The sequence below is a fragment of the Melozone crissalis genome, unplaced genomic scaffold, assembly GCF_028551555.1.
Source record: "Melozone crissalis strain CALT ecotype California unplaced genomic scaffold, PUWL_Pcris_2 ptg000027l_1, whole genome shotgun sequence".
Classification (NCBI taxonomy): domain Eukaryota; kingdom Metazoa; phylum Chordata; class Aves; order Passeriformes; family Passerellidae; genus Melozone; species Melozone crissalis.
In genome coordinates, this window is record NW_026535805.1 from 53,583,760 (window position 1) to 53,598,802 (window position 15,043).

Genomic DNA, 15,043 nt, shown 5'->3' on the forward strand with positions numbered 1-15,043 from the left:
GCTAAATAATTCCTGTTTGAATTAGAACCGATTAAAAGATTTCTCAGGGAGATGAAGTGATTGCACTTATTGATTGGTGTTCATTTATAAATCAGAATTGCCAGTTCACATGTATTCCTTATTTTCAGGTGAACTTGCAAAATTTTACTTCCCAGACATAATACCTTTATGTCTCTTGGTGAACTAACAAATCAATTCAATTGTCCTATCAATTTTTTATTCCCCATGCAAGTAGCAAACCATCCCTTAACCCCTGCTGAATAAATTAGACATTTTTTATTCAGAAAGGTCTCCCAGTAGTTCTACCATCCTCATGTATCTTATCAGCATTGTGAACTACAGAAATGAGTGCACTGTTTTTGAAATACCTGTGTGAGATCTCTGGCTCCCCTCTCTTCTCAGTGCTCCTGTTTATATATTCATGGATTGCAGCCAGCTTTTTGGCCAAAGAGCAGCTCAGAGCATGTGTTCAGTTGATAACCAACCACAACTCCCCAAGTCTGTCTCAAAGTCACTGTTTCACATGACAAAGTGCTCCTAAAGTGCAAAGGAGTCACTCTTTGCTCTTCCACCTTCAAGTTTGTAAAGAGTTTAATAGCAAATGAAACAAATTATTTACTGGTGACAATATTAACTAATGATTCCTCTTACTGTGATTCAATGACCTATGTGATGAGAACATTTATTTAGGATGTCTCTATTAATTTTTATCACCTTGATATCTTCCTCCACTGATAAAAACATCACAGTGGGGCTGACACCAGCCCATTTAAAGTCTACTGGAAAGCCCTCTATTGAATAAGCCAATTTTAGATCCACTGGCATGATTTTTTTCTATCTTTTTAAGTTTCTTATTCAGGGTGCCATGAATTCTTTGCAGACCACCTCATGATCGTCTGTAAACGTTATCCAACCATCCACACACCGACTCCTTGAGAGCCAGCTTGAAAAGATTTTCTGCCAATGGCCCCAAAATTGCCAGTCAAGTGTTTGAAAGGCATTTGGATGATGCCTTTAATAACACCCCATGATTTTTGGCCAGCTCTGAAGAGATCAGGCAGTTGGGTGAGATGATAGTTGTAGGTCCCTTCCAACTGAAATAGTCTATTCCATTTCTATGACATCCTAAATCAGAATTTTGTCACTATTACTCACCAAAAACACAGATGAGAAAGACCAGCTGAACAAGGTACAACACAGCATAATACATTTCAGAGCTGTAATACTGACACAAAACAAGAGTCAGAATTTATTTTAAAATGTTTTGAACACTAAAAACCCACACTCAGTTGGACCTGAACTTTTTAACATTATATTCTAAGGTCTTCATACTGTCTTTATACTATGGCATACATACACCGGTATTAGAGATGCCTTCCTTGAATACATCTAAAAAAGAGGCAAACAAATTGTAAACATCCACCCAAACCCATCTTAAATGTATAAGTGTTGATCCTATATTTAAGCTAACACCATAAGCTGTTGTGTAAGATATGCATCACAGTTAAAAAAAAATATGGTAAGCTGATTTTTTTTCCTAAGTTGTTTCCCCAGGTCTCTGGCAAATAGCAGGAGAAAAGCATCCATGGGTTGTGGCTTCTCCCCATAAAAATGTCCTAAATACCTTCCTCATATGAGGGGCCTGTCATCAAATCCATCCTCACTCAGCTAGGTCAAAAGAAGCATTTCTAGATTACCAAATGCTGCTTCACAAGGAGCAGTAAAAGGAAGGTTCGGCAAAACCATTTTTTCACTTTTAAGTCAGCCATGAATCTTTTGCCGGCGCAAAAGTATTCCCATCATCTTGCGCAGCACTGTCACTACTTCAGTGTAAGGTGGGTTCTTTAAATACTTCACCCTGGTAGTGCCTTTGACATTCAAGTTAATACCTTCATCAGGATCTAATGTAGTTCTGATGAATCCTGCTCAGTGACAGGTTTATACAGGTTATGCTCGGAAGTTACCCTGGCTGGTGATAATGATTCATTTTCTGATAGGAAGCTAATTAGAAAGGCTTGAAATTTGCAAATGCTCAGCAGAAGGGCAAAGTACTTCCTTTAAAAGTCATGCACACTGTATTAGTAAATATATTTATAGCAAGAATTCTTTCCCCATGTAAAGACCCTTGTCTTCCTAGTCAAAATGCTCTCATTGTGCACCACAGTCTTAGCCCTGGAATGGTCGTCCACCCACCACTAAATAACTGTACACCAAAAATGTTCTTTAGTACCAAGTTTCAAGAAGGAAATTTTTTGTCTTCTTTCTTGGGGAAAAAAAAAGTCAAGCAAATTTATTCTGAGATCACTTCTATAAACAAATAACAGCAGCACTAGAGTCCTCACCACAGCAGTGTTATACATATGAACCATGCTAACCAGACAAATTTGTCCCAGCACATTATTGCAATGGAGAGATTGAGAGTTTGCTATGGGAGGGGCCCCAAACTGTGCACTACTGGGAAGCTGGACAGGGCAAAAAGGGGAGAAGGAAGCAGAAATAAATACTCCCTCTTGTTCCCACAGGCAAGTCTTCTTTACTCTTCTCTACAACCACCCCAGTGCTTTGGCTCCCTACAGCACTGCAAAACTCCAGGCCTGCTGCAGTGCCAGATCACAAGTGGCTGCTGATCTTTCCATCACCCTGCACTTCCATCCTGTTCTCCTGATGTCCTTCACAACCACTTCTTCCCTCCTTCCTTTTCTTTCACATCAGATTTTCAGCCCAGTTCATAGTGCAGCCCATGCAACATTTCTACACACGAGACAGAGTGATGCTGAGGCAGGAGGAAAGAGCTGGGAATGTCCCTGCATCCCCTGTTTCAGCCCTGTCTAATCACACTGTGGCACCTTCAGTGACTGTGACAAGCAATTATGCTGCATCAAAAAGAAATATTTTCAAATCAGGGCTGCACTCATGTGTTTTTTTGGATGAGCTGAAAATCTCCACTGCTTCATCCTCTGAGGGAGCAATCTGAAAACAAGTATCAGCTTAACATGCTGCTAGAATGTGCTTAAGAAGCTGCAAAACAAATAACACTGAAAACTAACAAAAACTTGCCTGTGACTAAACAAACATGCTAGAAAATTCTTCTAGAAGTCTATACAACTTGCTAAAGTATTGGGAAAAAAAAAAAAAAACTAGAAGAAGAAGAGTGGTCCTGTGCATAGTACGGGGCCAACAGGAGGGTTGGAAGTGGAAGGGCACACTGGGGACATTAATTTCTCCACGGTGTGCCAGACAGTGCCCGGTTCCTCTTGGATGTCAGGCTTCTCAACATCAAAACCAGAGAACACTCTGCATTTGTCTGACTTTTATCAGCTGACACCCTCTTGGCCTGTATTGTACAGCAGTTTCTCAAGGGAAAAAGAAGAGCTAAGATAAGTATTGCCCTGGTGGCCCCTGCTCTTTCAACACAGCTACTTGTCCACAAGACGTACACAGGCGTCCAAAAGCTCAAGTGAATGTGGCAGGCACTGAACACTGGGAGCTATTCTTATCTCACTGCTCTCTATAAACACAATGGCCAACCATGTCTCCTACAGCCTCATACAGCTGTCAGCATCTAAATGCTTTGTAGCCTCCAAATGGGCCAGTCCTGCAGTGACAGGCTGAATAATAGAAAGATTACAGGTTGTGTAGCTCCATTACAGTATAGAGGTGCTTTGCAATCAGTCAATGTTTCTTTTCACACTCCTGCAGGGGAAAATCCCAGCCCAAGATTTTATTGCTCTTTTGCTGTGAGGAAAATAATTTCTCAGCTCTCCATCACCTCTGGTCCCCGGGTTTATAGCTCCACACTCTCTCAGGTCCAGGCTACTTTGTTTCCTATTGTTTTCTCAAATGCTTTAGAAACTTTTGAACATGAAGAGGAGCTTTGAATGTGCTACAATAGCAAGTCTTAGGAAAGCACTTCAGAAATGGTTCTGCAGTTTTAAGAAATCAATGTACTGCAAGCTTTAGTTACTTTATGAAACACAGTGAATCGTTACAATCAAGTCCCCTGTTCTTTACAGCAGGGAAGGACTGAGCCCTTATACTGTTTACAATGCTTACATAACCAATCAAATCTAGACTGGTTAGAGAAAGAGAAAACCTAATAAAAACTAAAGTATATAGTGGTTTTCCACCATTTATCTTCATTTAAATAGTTTGTTCTCAAAAGACAAACACTTTTTTCAGGTCTGGAAAAAAAATTAACAGGTCTTTACAGAGCTGGTATGCCCTATATATAATATATAAAGGTGGGTAATGCAATAGATAAGTGGGAAGGTAAATATAGTAGTTAAGGAATTTAAAAGCCCATGAATTTTTAGCCTTAACTTTTCTAGAGGCTCACTTTGTGCCCTGGACACAGCACTTCCCTTCTGAATGTCCCTGTCTTTTAAAGGGGAGTAAACAAAAAAAGGTCTTCCTTTTCCAAAGCAACTTATGAATGAAGTGAGTAGCTCTTTGATCAGATTCAGTTTTCTAAGTTGTCCACAGGGGACTACTGATGGCAGTTCTTCATGACTGTATCAACTCCGAATTTGCATTTGACTCATACACATTTAAAACTCCCACACTCTCAGCCAGGGATTGCAAAAAATATTGAAAATGAGATGAGCTTTATAGCTGGTTTCACAAAGAACAAGTCTTAATGGCACAGGTAAGGATCATTTTGTAATGAGGCATTTCCACCCTGTTCCAATGACTTTTGGACATCTCTTCCTACAGTTAGAGGCCCTGGAAGTCCTCAGTGTTAAGACATAAAAGGTCAGGACTCTTGAGTTCCAGGCAGGAAAAGGTAGGACACGACAAAATGGGCACAGTCAGATGACAGCCCTCAGCTGTCCTGTGCAGGAGCACTGCCCACTGACTCAGCAAGCATCTGAACCTGTCCCTGCTATTTATTTGACTGAAGATGAGGTGCAAATGATGGCAGAAAAAATCCAAAGGGCCGAATAAACTGAAAGCTATCAATGGGGCTGTCTGTGTTCTCCCAAATCTCCCCTGACAGAGTGGGACAGACATGGCCATAGTTTTCCAGAGCTGTTGCCAGCTGGCCACTGAGAGACACAAGGGTGTGGGGAGCTGTCACCCAGGCAGAGTGACAGAGGAGCAGCTCCTGCTCTCATCACTGGACCGACACTGCCAGAGAGTGACCTCAAGCACAAGCCAAGGTCAGGTGTTTCAGCATGACACTGCAGAAAAGCATTCATCTCTGTGAATGGCCTATGGAGCCCTACGGAGGATTTGGAGGCACTGGTGGATGAACAGCTGGACATGACCTGTTAAGGTGTGCTTTTAGCCCAGAAACCAAACACACCCTGAGCTGCATCAGAAGCTTTTTTGGCTTTTTCACCAAAATTGCAGCTTTTACAAATAAGATAATTTATTTCAGTTCTTCAGGCTGAAAATTGTACCTTCCAGTCTGAAAATGGCAACACTTGATGATGATGCCTCAGGAACTTGTCCACTGTGGGACTCACCTTCTGTTTTCTTTTATGTACTCTAGATATGGCTACATTACACTTCCAAAAGTATGAGGTGTTGCTGTATTCTTGAAAATCCCTGCTTGTAGTAAAACTAGAAATATATCCACAGAAGAGAACAAAAATGTAAGTTCACATAACTGCAATCCCTATATAGTATTTTAGTATAATTTCCAAACAGCTACATGTTTGGTTTGTGTTTGGGCTGTTTTTTTCTAACACAGTGAAAAAAATTTCAACACAAAGCTGCTACTTTCAAAGTTGCAACAGCAGCAACTTCAACAAGTTAGGAAGTAACAAAATATATTTTCACTTCCGTCATTAAAAACTAGATAATGCCAATGCATATGGGAGTGTCTTTTTTGTAGCAATCACTGATTGGAAAATTAACTACTCAGGTGTTAGGTCTCTTCTGCTGTCCAGCAGGAAACCACCTTCAAAAAAACAAGTTTTCCATTTGTAACTGAGAAAAAAAGTAAGAGAAGACGATCTTGCTAAATCAAGGTTGTCATGTCATTATACGTGCAAAGGGAAGTGATTTAGAGCAGGAAGAGACAACTAAGAACCAAATAACTAAGCAGGATTAAATGGAAAAGATCTGGAAGGAGTAACCACACTTGGGATATCATAAAATGAGACAGAGGGAGATCAACAAATCAAATGTACCTCACAACCACTGCTGTAACCCCGAGTTTCAGAAGTCCCAGGGTGTTGGATGGGAGAGAAAGGACTACACTGCCTAAGTACGTGGACCTGCCCTGGCTACAAAGATGCTCTGGCTCTTCCTGATGACACCACAGCTACAACATTTAAGATCCCTCATGCTGAGTGATGTGCAAGGGAGCACAAACTTCTGCAGCCAGCAGTCTTGTGGGGAAAAAAAAATTAAGGAAGATTTACAGTGCCCTTGAGTAAGTAAAGCTAAATAATACGTCTCAACTGAGAGATGTTGCTTTCAATATAAAGCCCCCCCAGCCCCTGGCCCTGGTTCAGCAAGACTCAGCAGAACTCCTGCCAACACCAAGCTGCTGCTGCTGCTGCTTCCCGCGGCAGAGAGTGCATCCTTCGAGGCCGCCTGCTCCGCTCTTCCCAGAGCCAAAACGGGGACCATGTGAGCTCCTTGGCAATGCCCTTCCCAGGGATCTCCCACACACATCCCTGCAGCACTTGGATCAACACAGACTGCTGGAAGGCTGCAGAGATCTCTGGCTGCACAGCGTGTGCCCAGGTAATGCCCTGGGATGTGGGGAGTTACACACAGCCCCGCCATGGATCCACTGCGCAGGGATGACACCACGTGCTGAACAACTGAGAAAATCTTCCCCCTTCCACACTCCCTGCCCAGCTGAGCTGCCTGACCTAGGAACAGTATTAAGCTCTTTATCTAATCAATAGAAAGAGAGGCATGTCCACAATCTAACTGTTCAGGTAACCCAAGGTAACTAAGCTCTCAATTTAGACTTCTTAATTAGGTAAGTACGGTGATGTCAGTTCTACTTTGTCAATAAAGGGAGACAAGCCTCTCACTGGTGTCAGCTGATAAGAGCTTCTCTTTGGCTGATGTAGCATCATTTGTACATTTTACACTAACACACACTATTCCTTGCACAGTTTTTTCAACAAGTCTTTGATTTTTGGCTGAATAAATTACTAGAAAATGATGTCATTCTTGTAAGGACCTGGAATTCTGATGATCAAGAATTGATGCAAATCTTTCAGGTCTAAGTCCTAAAATACAGGTAAGAGCTGTAAGCAGGGCACACTGGAATCACTCAAACTAAGTGGAAAGAGGTTCCAGAAAAAAATACCTTGTTTGAAATAGCAATCTAATTTTCTAAAAGATGGCAGTTTTTGGATCAGCTCTGAGCTTTTAAAACTTGATGAACAGAGGCTATTAGTTCTCTGGTACTTTAGATAATCTGCTTTGTGAGCTTTTTTTTTTTAATATCTCAAAATTCACTTCCTCGAGGCTTTTGTGAGGCAGGAGTAGGAAGTTTAATTATTCACTAGCAGTTTCATTTCTGTGCACAATGGGAAGAGAGCATGATGCTACAATCCCACCATGAAAGGAAATCCTGTAAAGGTTAGCAAGTGCTCCAAAATCGAAGGTAGCAGTCACCAAATCACTCAGCACATCTCATGCTGACAGAAAAGTCTCTGTCAGGGGAGAAAGTGCCAGTGTATGCTATCTTGAAGAAATCTATTTATAATCCTCTTTACTCGGCAAGAATGAAACTCCTCCTGTCTTCTTCCCAAACGAATACAAGACAGTGTTCATGGGCAATCCTGGACCCATCCCTTCCTTTGCCCAAAGCCTATCAGCAGCAGTCCAAACAACACCTCAGTGCCATGGGGAGCACCCTTAAGGGGAGAAACTTCCAATTCTTAGTCAAACCAAGGCTTCACAGCTGAGGTTGCCAGTAAGAACATAGTTGAAATAGTTCAAGGTCCTTTTCTGTTTCACCTATCCACATTAAATAACATCTAACGCCACAAGTGATTTCAGTGAAACCAATGGGCACCATACACAGTAACACAGCAAAGGAGGAGCAACTGGGAAACTTGAGTTTATTACACTGATCTTTTTCCATCAGGCAACAATCTGGTGTGTTCAGTTTAAACTCACTCACTCTGCGACTGAAGCTGCTACTTTTTCCCTTATGAATCTCTGAATCTTTTTATTCATCAAATCACTTTTTCACATCAATAGCCTCTTACAGTGAGTCTCACCGTACTTTCAAACATTAATTGCATGACAATTTTGAGAGGGACAGTCCCTTTTCCCATCAAATTTACAAAATGAAAGAGCAAGTAATATACCTGACATCAGTCACTAAGCTGGCAGCAAAATGTGTAGGAGAAATCTCTTCTGCTCAGACTTTTGCTTCTGGACTCTGACCACTATTATGACTATCAGGCCAAAGTCACTGCTAAAATACTTCCAGGGATAACTAATCTATAATTAAATAAGCAGAGATGAGAATTTTTATCTCTTTACTGACAGAGTTTAAGACTTGCAGATTGTTTCTAAGGGGCAGCAAAAGACCAAATTCCTCAGGGAGGACTAAAACTACTTTTTATGATCCACCAAAGAAAAAAGATGTTTTTAAGTGCTTAGTTGCCACCAAGATCTCCACAGAAGTAAAAGGCTTTCATACTTTTAAACCAGGGCACTGAATTAAAAAAAAAAAAAAATAAAAAATTGGCAGTCTCCAAAAGATGGACAGACATCACACTCCTCTGGTATACTGTATCTTGGGAACATGCTTGATTAAAGAATTAAATTCCTTCTAGGTAAGCAAGATTTAGCTGGCTTTAAATCAAGGTTCAATTATAATGTCTGTTACAATACAATCCTTATTAATGATAATTCTAATTGCAGTGTTCACTATCCTCTTCCAAACCCAGCTAGACAGCCTCCTGGAGACAAAGAATTTTGATTAAATGCCTTACTTAGTTCAATTTTCCTCTCAGCTACACATGCAGAGCTCCAACCTGAAGCAGCACAGATGTTTCTGAAAGTGGAGCCAGAGAAATAACATCCTCCTGTACTCACCTGCACAAATGCTTGCACAAGGCTGATGTTCATCCAGTCATGCTCATAAGACAGATGACACTGTAAAGTTACTCTGAATTTACCTCAGTCTTTTTGAGAGTATGTCACTATAGACAAATCTCTGGCTATTACTACATACACTTAAGGCTGAGTTGATTTTGATCCAAGAAAAACAGGCAGATCTTTTTGGCAAGGATTATTTCAAGGGAATTGCATTACATTTCTATTGTGTTAAATGGAAAATAGTGTTTTTAATCATGATAAATCAAGCATATTCTATGAATTACTGTTCATCTGTATCTATGCAGTATGCTTTTGTTATATAAAGAGCTTTCAAATTCACAGACATAACCATAATTCTCAGCACTACACCACTGCCAAAGCTAAAGAAACAATATAAAGTAATTCTGGCAATATATGGGAAAAGAAGATGATATGAATTTGTCCTCAGACCACTAGGAAAAGAACAATTAATCATTTGTTCTGCTTTAAATAAAAGCCTGCTTCCTAAACCAGAATGAATTTGTACAGCTCAGCTGCAGTAAATGGAATAGTATTCATTTATTTCAATGTGGAATTTCACTTCACGCATTAAAACAATAATAAAAAAGCAATTTCTCAGTATATAAACATTGAAGTGGAGAGGGAGGTGCTGGGCTCTTCTCCCTGTCACCCAGGACATGTGGGAATGGTTCCAAGCTGCTCCAGGGGAGGTTTAGACTGGACATTAGGCAGCATTTCTTCACTGAGTGGGGGGCCCACCACCAGAGAAGTGGTTGATCCCCCAAATCAGTGAGTGTATAAAGGATTTGGACAGTGACCTTCACAACATACTTTAACTTTTGGTCACCTCTGATGTTGTCAGGCAGTTGGAAGAGATTATCATTTTAGGTCCCTTCCAACTGAAGTATTCTACTCTCTTGGAAATCTATTTAGTGCAATTTTGGGGCAATAATCCTACCTAAAAAGTCTATGAAAAATCTTCTGAGAGAAGTCCAGTTTAATAAATAATTAATGATTTACTGTGGCTTTATAGTCTCACTCAAATAAATCAGTTCCAGCACACTAGAAACACTGGCCATCATCAGTTCCTTAAAATCAGAGTATTATAATCAGAGGAGAAAGATTAAGAGGTTAAGAATTTAGCTCTGCCACAAGGTACATGGGATAACACTAGAGAATGTCAACTCTGAATAACTTGGGAAAAAAAGTTGCCCTCTCATTATCATGAGGAGATTTAGATTCAGTACACACAAAGCTGGTGTGAAGGCACATCATCATCCAGCAGGAGGGCAGGGAATGGGATTCAGCATCCTGGAGGACAGGTTTTACCTCACAGTCTCCAGACAGAGCATATCCCTCCTCAGTGAAGGTTCTGTTGAGGGGCATTTCTAACTGAAAGTCACATTTTGTATCATGTTCATAAATCTTTGAAAATTCTACACTGCTAATTCCCATTGCCAGAGTCGACAAATTTAAATCACAGGAATCAAAACTGCAGAAAATGCCTAAATTCCTTTTATGCACTCCAGGACTAATTAGTTTGCTTGTACTACTGTCAGTGGTCCAATGTAACCTGAAGACCCAACCAAGATTATGTCACCATTACAGCAGGCATGAAGAAGGAGGCAGTTCATATCTCAAACTGCCTGCAATCTCTCTACAGGAGGCAGACAAAGTACAACTATCATTTTGCAGATGGAAAACAGAAGGAGTAAGCAGATTGCCAAAGGCTTTGAGAAGCTTGCTCCAGGAAATCTGTGACAAAAAACATGACATAAACCAGTGCTGCTGCAAGCGCATTTCAGTGCCAGTGCTCTGCCTTATCTATTAATCCCATTACAGTAATATTGTGCAGGTAGCTTTTGAGACTCAACAGGGATGCTGGATGCTAAGAAGAAATTATTATATTTGTTATATTTGTTAACAAAAATAAGAATACAGAAACCTGACCACATTTTTCCATCATATACTAAGACTGGGACTTGGTTTCATGTTCTATCACAGTCTCCCTATGTAACGTTTTATAATTATCTGGACATCTATTTGTGTATTTAAATCAGGCTGTGCAAAGCTGAAAAATTAGCAGGTGATTTACAGGACCAAAGTCAGGCACTAAGGCATCTTATGAAAGGGCAATTAGGTATTTCTGAAGGGTAATCCAAAAATCCTGCTCTAATTGTAAAGCAGCAGAGAATTACTCCTAAGGGGGAAAAAAATAATTAAAAACAATCTCCTTAAATGAAGAGGTCCTTTCTCAATTGCTCCCTAGTGAGGTTGCACCTTCACTCCTGCTGCCACTGGCACTTAGGTCTGTTCCTTCAGGCACCACAATGCTTTTGGGAATCACACCACACTGTACCCTGAGATTCTGTATCCAGTTGATCAAGGAGAGAATAAGGAAAAGCTGCCACATGTAACAGCCTAATAGCTGGAGTGCTGACAGCTGAAGTGTAAAACTCAATCACAGTTCTCCTTCATCTTGAGGAGATTCCAGTTCTCACTTCCCACTCCTCCATAATATGCAGGGTTGTCAGACTAGAAACTACCCTGCTGAATCTCTACCTTGGTGATGAAGCATAAAATCCTGGAGGACAAGCAGACAGAGCTCTAAATCTTTGCCAAACACCTGGAGTCCCAGCCTTTGGTCCTCTCTTGACTTTTCCTGCATGGACCACCAAGACAAGTCATACAGACAGCTTACTCCTAAAAAATGGAGGTTGCTGTGGGCCTTTTACTCCTGTCCTCACTCTCTGCCATCACTCTTCATCACATGGTAAATGCATGTCTACAAAAGCAAAGGCAAGAGGGGAAAAAAGGCACTACAGAGCCTCAAAGATTCATAACTTGCTCTGGCAGAAGAGAACCCATTTTAGCCTCTCCTCTCCTTTTGAGACAGGAATAATTAGTGGGCAGGCAATGTTTTTTCTATGCATGCACAAAAAACCAGGACCCACCACACTTGTGCTGAGGAGCTGTATCACCACAGTGTGTGTTGGTGTGAGAGCAGATGGGCCACTGCAAGGAGTTACATGGCCTGCCCAGCTGGCACGACCACATGGAAAAGTCTTAGGATTAACAAAAAAGGTATAGAATTAATCCCCAAAGACAGGGATTGCACTACAACTCGTTCCATATCCCTGCATGAGTGTCTGCAACAAATACTCACCCTCTTGCCTGCTCCTTTCCTTGCCCATGGCTCCTGCACTCTTCACTGCTAGGTGTCCCAAGCTAGACTGAAGGGAGTGGGAAATTTCAGCTTTCTTCTCCCCAGGAATGTAATGGTTACAGTTCAGGATGTGGCAGGCAGAGTTATAACCCTCTACTATTGCAAGAGCCAGCTGGGGATAGGTTTGCCATGCCTGAAACAACTGTTATTCAGCTATTCACACCAAATGGGCTCCCACAGGCCGTGGTTTTGGCTCTCTGCTCTGCTTGATCCTGGATTCAGAGCTGTGCTCCAAGCACTCCAGTGAGGTCAGGCTTTTCTGGTGATGCAAACAATCTCTGGATCCTGATGGAGTCAGTCAGTGCATGGTTCCCCCATGTCCCATAACACAGGTATCTGTGCCCAGCTCCAGAGTGTCACATCAGCTGAATATGGAGATCACTTGAGAGTTATACATGCTATACAGTACTAAGCAGCTCTGAAAAGCAGCATTTCTGGATTATTTCTGGACCATTTCTGGATCTAAGTGTCTTAGTTTTTCCTAGCTCCCATTTTAGGCGCCAAGGCAGAGGTTCTGCATTTCTCTGCAGACTTCCCTCTAACTTAGCTATGCAACTCCTAAAGCAGGACTCAGAGGAGTGTGGTGAGGATAAGTATTAAGCATATTGAATAAATAGGACAGAGATCATTCCAAGACAATTACCAGGCACATCCAGAATCTCATCAGTACAAAAAGAAACTGCACTGGATCCAGATAAAACTGTTTTAAACTAAAACTCAACACTTACATGTCATCTTATCCACATGCTTTATAGTTCACTGGAAGGAAACACTTTATCCACTAACCATGGGCTCAACTTAAAAACATCATCACCAAAGACTGCTGGCAGCAGCAGTGGAACTGAGGTGATGAGCTTCCCTGATATCTGTTCTAATCTGGGAGGCAAGAAAGGTTGCGTAGCACCAGCAGCAAGGTATATGGAAAAAGCACGGTGTACACTAGAGATTGATTTAATGAGTTTTTATAAAGTCTTTTATGTCAAAGCCAGCTTACAACAGCCTCATCTAAGACACTACCTAATATCAATAGCAGTATGCAGCATCTTGTTATCTTTTCACATTTCACCATTCACACTCTCTGAAGTTATCCAGAAAAAATGTGCTTTGTGGGAGCCACCAGGCTCAATTTTTTTTGCCTATTTCAGTTCTGACATTTAAATTTATCTTGAACTAACTAGGGGTGGGAGGTGACAATTTTATTTCATAAAACCTTTTGAAGTTTGGACAGGAAGAGAAACATCTTTAAGCATCTTCACAAAAATAATTTCAAAACATCTATTTTCATATCTAAGGTACAGAGAAATGCCTGTAAGAGCTGAGACTGGAATGGGAGACCCATGTGTTTAACATCTTCTAATTCAAACTAGAAATCCTCATTAGATCAAAATACTTTGAATATATAAATGTGCATATGGGAGCTTAAACCCAGACCACCTCCACCCCAAGCCAGTGCACTAACTCCCACATAACCTTCTGAATGGTGGTATTATTGAAATTATATAAAAGGTTTATTGAAAATACAAATAGGTTTATTTCATTAGTCATATCTATTGGAAAATGTTCCCATCTTGCTCCAGTTGTAAGAATCAAATAGAAAGCTGAAGGAAAGCAACACTTACCAGAGAGAACTTTCCTATCATCCTGAACCCTAGAGGAAAACATTACCTCACTATCTAGGCCCAGATCAGAAGCTTCAATCCCTACATAACCTGCATGTTAGCTTCTTAAGGAAAATATCTCATAAAATGGCAGCTGCTGAAGTGAACTTGCCAGGTGGAGACTCGGACTGCAGAGATTTTTGCATCCCTTTGACAACTTACATAACTACACACAAAGCATAACACCATAAACTGATTTAAAGAACATTTTCTTCTTCAGCATAAGCAGCTCCATTAACCAGCTCACTACTTAAGATTAACACAAGTCCATAAAGCAGGTGTTTAAACAGACCTGGTATTGATCTCTTCAATCTGGAATGAATTTTACTGCCAATATATGGACACATGCTTTTAAGATATATACAATTATTAATTGTCTGTGTCAAGACAAGAGGCTGTAAAAATATGAACCCAGCATTTTGACTGTTTCATGCTCAATTTCATTAGCTAATAAAATGGCTTAATGAATCAGGTCTGCAGCTTCTTCTGCAAAGCTCCCACCATTGAATGCTAGCCATGGCAAATGTGCCAGCAGGCACATCTACCTACTGTAGCCTGAACAGATCGGCTAGAAGCAAAACAAGCAGGAAACCCACCCAAACATTATGCAATGGATTATGAGTTGTAGAACACAACAAAAAATACAACAGACATCAGAAATGGGAAATCACTCTTGATATGAAGCAGAACATCCAGAACATGCCTTACCTGTGTAGTGCACCACACACGTCTGACCCTTCTTTGGAAATGTCCGTCCTGTCAAAATTATAAAAGGTTAATCTTTTGTTTTCTCTGATTGGCCTGGCTAGGCAAGTTTATCTTTTAAGAGGAAAATGCTGAATTGAGATCTGGTATTAGCCATTTGGTTACATCAGGTTACCTGAGACATCCATATGACAGCTGTAGCTATAAGTGGCTCCTCATACAACTTGGAGCACAAGTCTTACAAGGAGTGCCTGAGGGAGCTGAGGGTGTTTGGCCTGGAGAAAAGGAGGCTCAGGGGAGACCTTATTGCTCTCTACAACTCCCTGACAGGAGGCTGTAGTGAAGTGGGGATCAGCCTCTTCTCCCAGACAAGTGGAGGGTAAAAGTGAGGGGAAATGGCCTCAAGTTGCACTGGGTTAGGTTT

General features: G+C 41.0%; 1 protein-coding gene across 2 annotated transcripts in view; it reads right to left on the bottom strand.

Annotated features, from left to right (window-relative positions):
* FKBP1B (FKBP prolyl isomerase 1B) overlaps positions 1 to 15,043 on the bottom strand; it is a 44,376-nt gene that overhangs the window by 26,345 nt on the left and 2,988 nt on the right. Inside the window, exon 2 of one of the 2 annotated variants that reach the window (XM_054279697.1) lies at positions 14,623 to 14,670. The exons of the other annotated variant lie outside the window; for it this stretch is intronic. Within the exon in view, the coding sequence (XP_054135672.1) occupies positions 14,623 to 14,670 (48 nt within the window). The remainder of the gene's footprint in view (positions 1 to 14,622; positions 14,671 to 15,043) is intronic. 2 annotated transcript variants of the gene reach the window in all.